Below are 14,786 nucleotides of genomic sequence, written 5' to 3'. Positions count from 1 at the left end.
TGCAAAGGCATAAGAATATTTTGTATTGTGGTCACCATATGTCAGCCAGTCTACATGTGCCCGCTGCCAAAAAAATCAAGTCTTGTTGTTCTTCCAATTTATGAAGTTTATACTTCATTGTATGAGCCCCCACCCCCCGAATCGGTCCAGTGACAGTTGTTCCCGCCATGCCATCTCTAACTCCTCCTTTCTTTTTTAGGCATGTTTTAAGAGATCCCCCGGCACATCCCGGCATAATGTGTGTAGCGCTTGGTTGATGACCGATAGTCTGCAGGCAACAGAAGTAGCATTGGTTTGCTCCCAACTTGTACGGAGCGTCTCATCGTAGCCCTCCTCCAACAACTAGCGAACCTCAAACCACCTAGACCGCTCACCCCTTGTCCTCCATGCCTACCTCCGACTACCATCCACCCATAAAATCACAGGTTTATGATCAGATTGTTTAGGGTTACCATTTACAACTTTATAATGTGAAAACCGAGCACACCACGACGGTGAAGCAACCACCCTATTGAGGCGTTCATGGATACCTTCAACGCAATAATTATTATTCCTTCAGGTGAACGCAACACCATCAAAGACTAAATCATTGAGATTACAACGCTCTAGGGCATCCTGATTTATTTATTTTTTGCATGAAAGTATGGCCTCTAGGAACATTGCCTTGTTATTCATGATTAAATGGTATCTTGTTGAAATCACCCATGCACATGCACGATAGATTTATTTGGTGGTTCAGAGTGCACTCAGGCTTCCAAGTCTCCACCTTCTGTTCAACTTCAGCTTCACCGTAAATTCATGTTAGTCTCCATTTGAAACCATCGCCCTCTTGCACAATCACATCAATATGCATTCTCTCCGCCCATCTCAGAGTAACACTTATTCCCCTCCTCCATAGCAACGCTAAGCCTCCATCTTGCCATTATTATTTTGCAGTAACATATGTTGCAAACCCAACATACTACGGAACTTTTCCATACTTTCCTTGTCAAGTTTTGTCTCGACGGAAAAAGGATATCGGAGTCCTGCTTCTTCTGAAGCTTTAGAAGACCACGAACTATTGGCCTAGGACCCAATCCCCGACAGTTCCATGGGATAATCTTCATTGGGTTGCGCCAAGCTGTCCATATGGCCAGCAATCTCACTTTTGTGCATGTTGTCTGCCCTCACTTCTTTCGACATCCACTGCTTCTGCGCACTGTATCCTCCTCCTCCCTATCAATATATGTTTGTTCTGCTCTCCTCTTACCACCCAACTCACATCTCGCCTTGTCCTTTCTCCATCAGTCCCTCCACCTTCCTCCCCTTCACCTTCTTATACGTACCAGTGTCTTTCTGTTTTTATTCACCTCCTTTATTTTATTATAGTCCATCTTGCCCCCACCCTTCTCCTTATCCTCATTCCATATGTCGATCTACATGGCTTTCTGCATGACCTCGGTGCTCGTGCCACCACTAACATCCCCTTTCTTTCCTTTTTTCGACACATCTATTATGCCTCCCTTCTCCTTTGCAGCCGTTTCGGTAAATGCGATCTCCTTGGCAGTACCCTTGCAGGCAGATGGTGGGTTCTTTTTTAGAGGTCTCATTTACTTCCTTCCCCGGACCTTTACCATCAGAACATGTGTTTGTGCCCTCATACGCCAAGACGGGGCCTTGCTGCACTACCCTTCTTCACTTTCCACATACCCATTGTGCATGACCCACCGTTGTGACTCCCAGAGTTAGAACGGCCCTCACTCCAATGCCCCTGTCCATCTCACTCATATGGTTTGGCATAAACGCGCATAGCCATGGCCCAAATTGCGTGCTTTCACCCTTCTTCCGTTTGATCTCATGGGCTCTATCGTCATGTCCAGTTATCCCGCAAGTGTAACAGACTTCCGGCAAATACTCGTATTCAATCGGACATTAGTTCTTGTCCTCTTCTCCATCATCCCCATTTCCTATCCTCTACTGTTGATTTCCTCCATTTCCATCATCCTCCTCCAGAGTGAAGCCCCTCATCAGAGCTGGATTTTCAGGTCTTCGGTTTGACTAACAAAACATGTATAATATGACAAAAAAAAATATATGATTAGAACCTTCATTTGACAACAAATCTTAAATATATATTTTTTGAAAAATATGTTACATACTTTCCTAGTCAAACTTAATATCTAAAGACACATGCCCGACTTATAAACCCAATCGCCAGGAGTAATATGTTTCTAGCATGTTAAATGAGTCAGCTCTTGTTGATTGCAAGAGTCGTGGGATATCGATGTACTCATTCAAATCTTGATGCTCATATTTACACACGCGACGGTGAGTTTAATAGGAATTTAAATTTATCCTGCAAAAAAAATAGGAATATAAAATTATTACTGGTCTCCATCTTTCTAGCTAGCTAGCATGTGATTTATTAGGAGACAGGTCCGTGCATGTGCCTCCTGTGACCGCAAATAGAATGCAACATTTTTTTTTAGGGTAGAATACAACATTTGAAAAGAAAGTTTTCATGATTCCAACTTTAGAGGCCAAGCTATCATCATGTTGTAGACACCGGAAATTGAATCCCAATCGAACTGTTGCAACCAAGTCATACCAGACGCCCCTGTTCGAGTCCTTCTCCACTTCGTACAACGTGCAGACCCAGCACGAGTTGGTGTCGTGACTAAATCTAACTATAATTGGACTCGGATCGTACCAGCGCGCCAAGCTATTGTACCAGCGGCCGAGTAGTATATATACACGCCTGTTGCGCGGCTTCGAAGTCCACAAATCGCACAGCAGCAACCAACGAGCAAGTCATCGCTCGATCTCGTCGACGGGCCGTCGAGCGTTTTCCGCAGCAGCAGGATTTGCTTACCCGGCCGACATGGCGGGACTGAAGCCCAGCGTGAACCTCTTCGCGCTCCTCGACCGCAACGATCCCGGCGACAAGCTCGTCCCCGACTTCGACGACGCCGATGCCAAACAGGAGGTGACTGCGGCCAAGCACAAGAAGAAGCCGACGCCGGCCGCCGATCATACCAAGGATCTACTCGGCCAGGCCTACCCTTCTGCACGGGATTACATGATCAGGAAGAACCAGCGGGAGAGACAGGCCAAGGCCAAGGCAAAGGCGGAAGCGGAGGCAAGGGCGAAGGCGAAGGCGAAGGCGAACAATGGAGTTTCCGGTGATGATAAGAGCGCAGGGGCTTCGGCGGATAGCAGCAAGGTACAGGACGCAGCAAAGCAAGGTAGATATTACAATAACAACAACTACAACGGAGCATCGAGGAATCAGCAATTCGGCATGTCGGTCAGATTCGGGGCGCCAAGGAGGCAGCAAGCCAGCATGTCCATGAACGAGGCGGCCCCTGCAGAAGGCGTGGAGGCGCCGCCGGCTCCCCAGCAGGCTCCTCCGCCGCCGCCGCCGAGCCTCGATGACACCAACGAGTTCCCTTCGCTGAAGTAGTGCTAGACGATAGCTTTCCCTTAACACATATTTTGTAGGCTTTCGATTTGTGCCGGCTTGCTTTTTACGGCATGTTCGTGTAATTGCCGTACAATATTTTGTTTTTATGACAAATGTCTTGGGACTACTCGATCGACTGGTCTGTGGTATCTTATCTAGCTATTGTGTCTTTAAATTATCACCTATGAAATATCCATGGATCTCTTTTTTTTTTGCGGGTGAAATATCCATGGATCTCCCTTTAACATATTTTGTAGGCTTTCGATTTGTTAATCGGCTTGCGTTTAACAACATGTTCGTGTAGTTGCTATACAATCTTTTGTTTTTATAAACAAGTGTCTTGGGACTATTCGATTGACTATTATCTTATTTAGTTATGGAGTCTTTAACTTATGGGGCGTGCTATGCGTCGGCCGGCCGATCTTTCAAAAAGATCCGCCGCCTCGTGAGCCGTCTAATTGTGAGTCGCGAACCCGTCGGTTTCTCTTTTCTAATTTCTTGCAACAATACTCTTGTTGCGAAACCTCATCTTCTCTAATTTTTTGTAACAAAACCTTTGTTGCGAAATCTTCTCTTCACTAATTTCCTGCAGCAAGTCCTCTGTTGCAAAAACCTCTTCTTCTTTAATTTTCTGCAACAAGAACCTTGTTGCAAAAATTACAAACACACCTCCGTGTCTTATTTTCTGTAACAATATCCTTGTTGCGAAAATTCCAACATCTCCCGCTACATCTGGCACAGTCATCGTTCATTGCCGGCATTCCGCAACAACACTGTTGTTGCAGAAACTTGTTCCAAAGGTGATGTGCGCACCTCGACCTCCTCCATGGCTGCTGCCACTGGTGTTTTGTAGCAGCGGCGATGATGGTGCATTGTGGTGGTCGGAGAGAGTCGGAGCTGCGATGGTGGGCCGCAACACAGCGTAGAAATGTAGTGTTTGGAAAAATATGAATGAAGTTTGCACGGGGAAGAAGAAGGTCAAGCCAAAACATGTGGATGAGGACCTGTGGAGAACTCAAGATAAGGCTACAAGGAGAAAAGCGTTCGGTGGTCCCACGGGGACACGCGTCAGGAAGAAGATGGGGCGGATAGACCAACGAAAATCAGCCGGCTGACACTAGCGTTTCCCTTAACTTATCAACTCGTATTAAATTTCCAATGATCGCTATCCTCTCGATGTATAATCATAGTAATAAAATGAGTAAATTTAACTATAGGTAATAAAAGGAACATTAGCGCTTAGTCGGCTAAGATTCATCGATTCTACAATTATGTCCATACACATTAATAAAAGGTCCCCCCGCAAAAAAAAGGGTCATTGTGCTATAATTTTTGTTCATCTAGTAACAAAATTGCAGTGTTTTCAAAGCTCGGAAAAAATAAATCTTGCACCTATCTTAAGTTCTTAACATCATATGGATGGTACTTAGTGTCGATTGATATTTAACTAATTATTACTCGGTCAATTGAAAGATACCATACCTCAAAACAAATCGGTGTTCCTATTATCTTCTTGAGAATTAGCAAATCCGACCAAAACATGGTGCTACAAGAAAAGTACACCGATGTTAAAGCAAACTCTGGCCGTTGTCACCCTCTTCCCCCTCGCCACTGTCAGAGGAGGCCATGGGCCAATGCCCTTACGACGACGGCAAGGCAAATGGCCGGTTCGCACGTGGCAGTTGTGGTGCCTGTCAGCTTTACGGGTCAACGATGGCGCCTTATCGATAGGGGGTAGGGGTGGCTGCTCCCCATTCTCGGAGGCCCTATTGATTTGACTAGCAAACTATATATTATACTAGCAAATATGCCCATGCGTTGCAACAGGAGGCAAAAAAATTTATGTGCAATCAAAATAAGTATGACTCAATACCCTTACATATGAGCGTCCTCAATTTTAACACGGTGTCTCATCATGTTGCCACTTATTTTTCTTCCCACCCTCGCTGATGATGGTCGCGATGTCCACATGATCACAATGCATTCAATGTGGTAAATCCCAAGGCTATGAGCTTGCACTGCACGCCACACTTGCATTATGTTGTGCAAGGGAATGTTTAAAACTTAAAAAAAAATCTCACCGACCACGAACGACTCCCAACGCCTACACATATAAAGACTTTGAAAAACTAATCAAATCCTAGACATATAAGACTTTTGAATTGGTGAACAGTTTTTCGAATCGACAAACATTTTTTTTTGAAATTTTGGATTTTCTCAAAAAGAATCACGAACATTTTTAACATTTCTCAAAAAACAATCACCAACATTAATTGTGTTTACGAACACTTTTATGAAATGCGTGAATAGTTTTTGAAATCATGTACATTTTTTTACTCAACAAAATTGGTTTGAATCTATGAGTTTTTTTAATTAGGGAACAAATTATAAAATTTAAAATTTCTGTGAACATTTTCTAATATTTTATTGACATTTTTCAGATTCCCGAATATGTTTTGAATACACGATTATTTTGAATTTATTTCCCAACCATTTTTTTCAAATCAGGAATATTTTTTATAATTTGCGAACAATTTTTTAAAACCACCAAAGAAATTCGAATCCGCGAAAATTTTATGATTTCCTAAACTTTATTTGAATTCGCATACATTTTATGATTTCTCAAACATGTTTTTGAAAACTCTCAACTCTTAAAATTTGGAAATCCGAATTTGTTTAAAGAAGGAAGAAAACAGAATAAGAAAAAAAAGAAAAAAATAGGGAGTCAAGCCCTGCAGATGGGCCGGCCCATGAACACATAAGTGGGGAGGATTGGCGTTAGCAAAGGGATGAAAAAAGGGGGAGCTCCTAGTCGGCGCTGCAGGCGCCGATTAGGAGATGCGGCACTCGCTACAGCGCGGGGTGTGCCGGCCCACGAAGGGGCACCGCACAAAAAACGCGCGAACACTAATCCAGAAAATAGCGGCACGGCGGGGAACAATTTTGTAAAACCACCAAAAAAATTGAATCCGCGAAAATTTTATGATTTCCTAAACTTTATTTGAATTCGCATACATTTTATGATTTCTCAAACATGTTTTGAAAACTCTCAACTCTTAAAATTTGGAAATCCCGAATTTGTTTAAAGAAGGAAGAAAACAGAATAAGAAAAAAATGAAAAAAAATAGGGAGTCAAGCCCTGCACATGGGCCGGCCCATGAACACTGAAGTGGGGAGGATTGGCGTTAGCAAAGGATGAAAAAAGGGGGAGCTCCTAGTCGGCACTGCAGGCGCCGATTAGGAGATGCGGCGCTCGCTACAGCGCGGGGTGGGCCGGCCCACGAAGGGGCACCGCACAAAAAAGGCGCGAACACTAATCCAGAAAATAGCGGCACGGCAGTGAATCGAACTCACGACCCACACAGTGTACTATGTTCAGCTAACCACTCGGACGTACGGTTAGAACTGATTAAGAACAGCACAAAACCTTTAAAAGCTATTAAAGCCGTTGTTACATGATTTCCTTTAAAAAACTGAAACTTCATAGATTTCGGAAAAAGTTTCTGAACATGCAAAAATACTTTGCCCTATTCAATAAAAGTTCAATGATTCCGAAAACAGTTCATCAATAATGAAAAATAGTTCATAAAAGATTCCAAAAAGTTCATTGAATTTAAACGTAAACTTTTGGTTCTTTGAAAAAAAGTTCATCAATTTTGAAAAAAGTTCATTGAATTTTAAGACTAGTTCATCTAATTCGAAAAAAGTCAATGATTTTGAAAATAGTTCATCGAAATTGATAAAAAGTTCATCGGATTTACAAAAAGTTCATTGGTTTTCAAAAAAGTTCACCGAATTGGAAAAAAAGTTCACAAAATTGAAAAAAGTACATCGAATTTCAAAAGAAAAAGTTCACGTATTTGCAAACAATTCAATGAACCAGGATGAAAAAGAAAACAGAAAACGGAAAAGGAAAACTAGTTCATCTAATTCGAAAAAAGTCAATAATTTTGAATAAAAAGTTCATCAAAATTGATAAAAAGTTCATCAGATTTACAAAAAGTTCGTCAGTTTTCAAAAAAGTTCACCGAATTTGAAAAAAAGTTCACAAATTTGAAAAAAGTTCATCAAATTTCAAAAGAAAAATTTCACGTATTTGCAAATAATTCAACGAACTAGGATGAAAAAGAAAACTGAAAACGAAAAAAGGAAAACAAAAAATGAAAAAAAAGGAAGGAAACTGGGTAAACGGGAGAATATATAACAAATAAAAGAGAAAGTTCTCATTGAGCAGATCCTGCTGGGGTGGTTACTCTAACAAAACTTGGTCAGAGGTGCGCGGGTTTGAATCACCACAAGAGTGTCTCTTTCTTTTTGCGGAATTAAAACACAGAGAAGAAACCCTACATGGGCCAGCCCATCGTGGGAGTGCTGCAGGCGCAGGTTTGCGGAAACAACTAAAACCGGCGCCTGTGGCGCTAAATAGGAATCCCAGAAAAAAGGTCAGGAGGCTGGAGATCTAACCCTGATCACTTGGGTGGAACAGGTAGGCGTTTGCCACTGGGCTGCTTGTGGGTGTGCTATTTATTTTGTTATTTCACGTAGAAAACAACGAAGTGTGATGACGACTTTGAAAAACAAAAATGGGGCATTGTCGCGCATCTTGCCAATTGCGAGGAGCTTATCCCCTCCCTCGCGCTGCCCTCCCAGGGCGGCTCGAGGGCCTCTAGGGTTTCCCCGGCGCCGCCCCTCTCCATCCTTCCCCCCCCCCCCCCCCCCCCCCCCCTTGCCGTCACCCGAGGCGGTCGCGGGGCAGCGCCTGTGCGGCTGCCGATGACGGTGGCGGCGAGGTCTTTGTCGCTACGCTCTCGTGAAGGACTCCGGATCCAGGGCGGTGGCCCCGGTCGGTGAGGCGGCGCCGTCTCTTCGGCTGGCGGCGTGCGTGGGAGGTGCGGGCCGGCTTCCTCGGCTGCTCGGGCAGTGAGGAGTAGGCGGGTAGCGGTCGCGGCGCGGCGAGGTTATCCTTCCTCCGCTCCAGATCTGAAGGTCAGGCTCCTCCTCTCTGCTCTCTTCCTCCGCTGGTTCGCCCGATTTGGGGCCTCAGGCCGCCGGATCTGGTGCCGGCGGGGTGCTCCCCGAACTGGTGGTGCGGGACGAGCCCGGGGGAAACCCCTGTTTGGTTTTTCCAGCGCGGCGGCGGTGGCGCCATTTTGCGTGGTTCTATTCCCTGCAGTCGCCGTTGTGGGCTCCCTTCCCCACCCCGGCCAAACTTCCCGGGCGAAAGCTCGAATCCCGGCTGGATGGGCGACGGTGGTGCCAGGTGCGTCGTGTCCTCCTTGGAGGCGCCGCCTGGGGGAAGATTAGTGCTTTGGGTTGTGTGCAGCAGCTTGGAGGTGGGCGGCTGGTATCTGTCGAGTCTCTGTGGCTTGATAGCTCCTTCATTTCGGCGACTCTTCCGGCGGCTTACCCTCTACTATCGGTCTCCTTCAGTGTCTGTGGTGTTGCTGATGTGTGTGTGCTCTGACTTGTGGTCGTGCGTCGTGGCTGCCCCAGACTCGAGACCAACCATTGCTCTAGCTCTCGGGTGAGCGTCTCTACATTCGACAGTGCGACGCCTTCGAGCCTAGGCGAGGGGAAGGGATCCCCTTCGATGTTAGAGGAGGCAGGTGTTGGGTCATCTCCAATCCCTGGTTTTTAGTCCTGTGTTCGACTCCTCTGCCGGTTGCTGATCCTTGAGGCTTCACTCGTAGTCGTTTTAGGTGCCTCTCTGTAGTGGGCTTCTCCTCAACTAGCAGTTCTTCATATGTAATCTTCTGTTTGCTGGTTGTAGGTGTAGCATTGTAAGCTATTCTTGCAGCCCCCTTATATCGTTTGGCCGATGTTGTGTGGTGGTCTTGTTCTTGTACTCCTGGCCGGTTGATGGCTTTGTTAATTCAAAGCCGTACTCTTCTTGAGCCTTCGTTATAAAAAAACGAATCGTCTTCTTGACTTATGGGTGGCATAATGGGTAATTTATAGTAACTTCGGGAGTATTTGTTACGACGTACGGGCAGAAGCATTAGCCCTTTTATTATTAGGTAAAGATATGTCATATATACCACATGGCATATGTGATGAGCAATCTCAAAGCAAACAATATCAAAGATATATATGTCGTATGTTTTGCTGGCCAGGATCAATCTTAGACGAATCGGAGGTTGTAACAGAATGAGTATATGAGTGTGTATGCATACGGTGGTTTACTTCGTTTCTCAAGGAAGCGGCCGTTTTGTGGAGAATGTTCAGTTTATTCCCGTTTGACATATGCAAGCACCAATTTTCTTCAAAGCATGGAACGACCAATTCAATAGACAGTAGGTAACAGTTCTCCAAAATTCAATTGGTATTTGTTTACACAAGAGTTAGGGTCAGAACAGGTAGCAACCACTACGATATCTCAATAGTGTTCTTCTTTCCTTGCAGAGGAAGCATCTGCTCAGTTTACGTCACACCTATCCTGATAACTAGAGTATCTATTTTCGAAGCACATTGCAGAGCTATTTTTTATATATAATGATCAGCGGGGGGAATAAGTTCCCACCTGAATATTTCTTATTCATTATCTATAAAACCAGAGCATGCAATAAACACAACAACAATAACATGGGCGCGCACACACGCGAAGCAGTAAGAGCAAACCATCATAAAAATAGAGGTAAAACCAACAGTCACATTACATCAGAAGGCCCACTCATGAAGGAATAACCACGTGCAACCGCCGCTACAACATAACAACGATGTCGCATGCGATTCAAAGAGGTCACTTACTATCGACGAGGAAGCATTCTGGTCGGGCATGCCGTCGATCTCTTGGTAGAGATGACATGCCTCACCCATCCTACCTCCCATGCATTTTGTTCCTTTGACTTCTGAAATTTTTAACCGAAAGTTCAATTTATACTTTGTTACATATTCGTGTTCCTTATGACGAGGGCTTTGAAACAATACAGTCTTGAATGCATTTTGACAATTTTTTAGAACTTCACCAAGTTTCATGAATGATAAATTCACCAAGTTTTAAAAAATAAAACTGAAACCCCAATCCCTAAGGTCTAAACCCTAAACCCTAAAGGCAAATGAACTCGGTAAAAACTTAATATTACAACTACCAAGTTTTAATATTTGAAACATACTAAAATTTTAAAAATTATCAAATGTATTCAACTGTGGTCTTGTTCAAAAGTTCTCTTCACAACGAATATAAATATACAAAGGAAACTTAGTTTGGACTTTCTGCTCAAAAGATACAATGGAGTCAAATTTAGAGACGAGATGAAGAAGTATGGGAGATGAGATGGATGAAGCATACATGCATCTACAATAAAAAAAAAACTGTCATAGTAACAAGCCTTTGAAATAAGAAGTTGTACTTTTTGCTCAAGCATCTTTGATTTGCTAGCCGTTGAGCTGTCTTACTCTTCCAAACATGTCCACGCTGCTTATATAAAAAATGAAAGGGGAAAACCATTGTTTAGGCCATAGGACTAGGATCGAGGTCACCGTACGTGGCAACCACTACGAGATACTAGTCCTCCTTGTTCGCATCAATTTCCGAGCAGCTTCTTCGCGACGAAGCATCCGGCTCTCAATCACCATCCTGCTTTCCTTGTTCGTATCAGTTTCCGAGCAGCTTCTTCGCGGACGAATCATCTGGCTCAATCACTATCCCGCTTACTTGTTCGTATCATTTTCCTAGCAGCTTGCCGAGAGATGGAAGGAACTAAGCAGGTGAATGAATTGTCCGTTCTGATTTTGTTTTGCAGCTCCGCTCACCGTATGTCGATGAAGACTTCCATTATTTTCTTCTGAAATACTAATGCGTTCTGTATTATCTGCTTTGCACGCAGATGAATCCTTGCGCCATCTGCCTCGGCGGCATGGGCGCCGGCGGCGGGCAGGCCATCTTCACGGCCGAGTGCTCCCACACGTTCCACTTCCACTGCATCTCCACCAGCGTCGAGCACGGCAACCTCCTCTGCCCGCTCTGCAACGCGCAATGGCGCGAGCTGCCGTTTGTGCGACCGCCCGCATCAATGCCGACTACGCAGCCGCCGTCCGTGGATGTCGTGCAGCCTCGGCGAGTACGCGCCCATTCCGAGGATCCGGTCGTCTTCGACGACGACGAACAGGTGGGGCCGCCTGATAGCCGGCGACAAGCAGGCGCTGCGTCCGACGAGGCAGTGGTCGTCAAGACACACGGCCACTACTCGGCCGTCGCCAGAGACTCGTCTGACGACAACTTCGCCGTGCTCGTGCACCTTAAGGCTCCCGGGATAACCGGCTCCGGCGCCGAAGCGGCAGGCGGCGCTCCGGCACAGCGCGCGCCTGTCGACCTCGTCACGGTGCTCGATGTCAGCAGCAGCATGCACGGGAGCAAGCTCGCGCTACTGAAGCAGGCGATGCGGTTCGTCATCGACATCCTCGGCCCCGACGACCGCCTCTCCGTTGTGTCCTTCTCGTCCAGGGCGCGCCGGGTGACCAGGCTCACGCGCATGTCCGACGCCGGGAAGGCGCTGTGCGTGCGCGCCGTCGAGTCCCTCACGGCGCGCACCGGCACCAACGTCGCCGAGGGGCTCCGTACGGCCGCCAGGGTGCTCGACGAGCGCCGGTACAGGAACGGCGTCTCGAGCGTCGTTCTCCTCTCCGACGGCCAGGACAACTACACCCCTATGAGGCAGGCGTTCGGGAGGGGATTACCCAACTACGCAGCGCTCGTTCCGCCATCGTTTGCGCGCACGGGCACCGGTGCCGGCGACCGGGCAACGCCGGTCCACACGTTCGGCTTTGGGAACGACCACGACGCGGCCGCGATGCACGCCGTTTCCGAGGTGACGGGCGGCACGTTCTCGTTCATCGAGAATGAGGCCGTGATCCAGGACGCGTTCGCGCAGTGCGTCGGCGGGCTGCTCTCCGTCGTGGTCCAAGAGGCGCGCGTCGCCGTCCAGTGCTTGCATCCCGGAGTTCGCGTGGGCTCGGTCAAGTCCGGGCTTTACCAGAGCCTCGTCAACGAGGACGGCCGGGCTGCGTCGATTGTAGTCGGCGAACTCTACGCCGACGAGGAGAGGCGTTTCTTGCTGTTCTTGGTCGTACCGAGAGCTGAAGAAACGGACGGTGATCTCACTGCTCTAATCAAAGTCAGCTGCCTCTACCGAGACGCGGCCGCCGGCGCGGAAGTCAACGTGGTGGCAGAGGACACGGTGGTGGCGAGGCCAGAACACGCGGTGGACGCAGAACGCTCCGTTGAGGTGGAGCGGGAGCGCGTCCGGGTTGAGGCCACCGAGGACATGGCGGCAGCAAGGGCAGCCGCAGAGCGGGGCGGGCACCAGGAGGCGGTGGAGATCCTCGAGAACCGGCGGGGAGCGGTGGCGCAGTCAGACGCGGCACGCAGCGGGGACCCCATGATCGTGGCGCTGGAGATCGAGCTGCGGGACATGCGTAGGCGCGTGTCGAGCCGGCAGGACTACGCGCGCTCCGGGCGGGCGTCCATGCTCGCCGGCATGAGCGCGCACATGCAGCAACGGGGCAGTTCATCGCAGCTGCAGCTGCCGTCGGTGATTGCATTCCAAGATGGAGCGGTGACGACAACGGCGGCCACGCACCAGGTGTCGCAGCAAGCCGCGACGCTGCCGTACGCGACGCCGGCCATGCTCGCCATGCTGTTGCGGTCGCGGAGGGCGCGCGAGGCGTCTGCCGCGAGCGGGCAACGGCAGCCTGGGGCGCCAGAGGGAGCTCATGGCTCCGAACCGACGGTCCCAAAGGAGCTGAACTAGTAGCTCTCTGAGATTGTTCACCACAGATTAATCCAGTAGCTATACAAAGCTTACAAATCGATGAAGTTTCGATCTGGAGTTTGTTTTACAAAAGATTAATTTTATTCTGATAATGTTCTGGAGGTAGGAATTTGTTTTGTTTCTGCTCTGAAGAGTTCTCTGAACTGGCTTTCTGCTCTGAACAACTGTATAAACTGTATTGCTATTTTTCTGAATAATATCGAACAGTGTAATTAACAGTCGAAATGACAAAATTAATCTCATGTTCTGCACTATTTGTGATGCTACTTGTCAAAATTAATTTTTTTGAGATAGAGTTCCTCTTGCTTTTTATATGTGGTTTACCATTTCCGTCCGGCTTTATATATAAAAGCACACCGCCAAACAATAAAAGGTATTGAAGAAGCCCTCAAGCAGAACATAAAAATGAGATAACATACATGGGACGAATGCCACGACAACAAGAATACAGGAGTTTCTAGAGACTACACAATGCCACGACCAACGTCACCTTAGTTCTACGACAACGCCCTCAGGAGGGAAACACACAAAGCGTCACCATCCTCACGTTCGAAGGAACGTACAATGCTTTCACCTGTAACCTGAGAGGGAAAGCGAAGCTGCGACAACGTCCTCAAGAGGAGAGCGGCACCCGTGGGTGTCGTCGCCATCGGTGCTGAAGCATGGAGCCTTCATATGGTTGCTTCCACGAGTCACCACGGGGCAAAGTCAGCCATGGTGAGAAAGCTGAAACCTCCAGAACCCAATTTGGGGCACCTCCCTTGCCAACAGAGAGGACGCGAGGGCCACCCACCTCAACACCTCTCGCCAGCCACACGACCGAGAAGCACACCATCACCGCCGCCAGGAGACCTGCCTCGAGCCTACCGAGTAGCGCGCCACCCGAGCGCCTCCCCAACATCCCTCCCCGAACCTCTCAATGGCGTCAAAACATGTGGATGCCACAGACTGGAGGGGAGGCTGACATCACCCCACCTACCCCAACGTCCTACCACAAGGCCGGTCATAGGGGGCATAAACGGCAACATCAGTGCCACGACTGTCCGCATGTGGGTACAATGTTGGGGAACGTAGCAATAATTCAAAATTTTCCTACGTGTCACCAAGATCAATCTATGGAGTCATCTAGCAACGAGAGAGAGGAGTGCATCTACATACCCTTGTAGATTGCGAGCGGAAGCGTTCAAGAGAACGGGGTTGATGGAGTCATACTCGTCGTGATCCAAATCACTGATGATCCTAGCGCCGAACGGACGGCACCTCCGCGTTCAACACACGTACGGTTGCGAGAGACGTCTCCTCCTTCTTGATCCAGCAAGGGGAAAGGAGAGGTTGATGGAGATCCAGCAGCACAACGGCGTGGTGGTGGAAGCAGCGGGGATCTCGGCAGGGCTTCGCCAAGCTCAGCAAGAGGGAGAGGTGTTACGGGGGGAGAGGGAGGCGCCATGGGCTTGGGGTGCACAGCCCTCCCTCCCCCCTATTTATATAGGGGCCCTGTGGGGGGGCGCCGGCCCTAGAGATCCAATCTCAAGGGGGGGCGGCGGCCAAGGGGGGAAACTTGCCCCCCAAGTCAG

General features: G+C 48.0%; 1 protein-coding gene across 2 annotated transcripts; it reads left to right on the top strand.

The window, feature by feature from the left end:
* The first annotated feature begins 7,995 nt into the window (after positions 1–7,995).
* Positions 7,996–13,477, top strand: LOC109781112 (E3 ubiquitin-protein ligase WAV3). Of its 2 annotated transcripts, XM_020339694.4 has the most exons (3): positions 8,043–8,428; positions 11,041–11,149; positions 11,269–13,477. In XM_020339694.4, exons 2-3 carry the CDS (start codon positions 11,132–11,134, stop codon positions 13,189–13,191), a joined length of 1,941 nt encoding a protein of 646 aa, XP_020195283.1. In that variant the 5' UTR covers positions 8,043–8,428; positions 11,041–11,131; the 3' UTR covers positions 13,192–13,477. The 2 variants fall into 2 exon arrangements, with proteins under 2 accessions (XP_020195284.1, XP_020195283.1); XM_020339695.4 differs by lacking the exon at positions 11,041–11,149 and having other exon boundaries at positions 7,996–8,428.
* The last annotated feature ends 1,309 nt before the right edge of the window (positions 13,478–14,786 follow it).

The sequence above is a fragment of the Aegilops tauschii genome, chromosome 2 (genome assembly GCF_002575655.3).
Source record: "Aegilops tauschii subsp. strangulata cultivar AL8/78 chromosome 2, Aet v6.0, whole genome shotgun sequence".
Taxonomy (NCBI): Eukaryota; Viridiplantae; Streptophyta; class Magnoliopsida; order Poales; family Poaceae; genus Aegilops; species Aegilops tauschii.
This window is presented reverse-complemented; position numbering and strand designations above follow the sequence as displayed.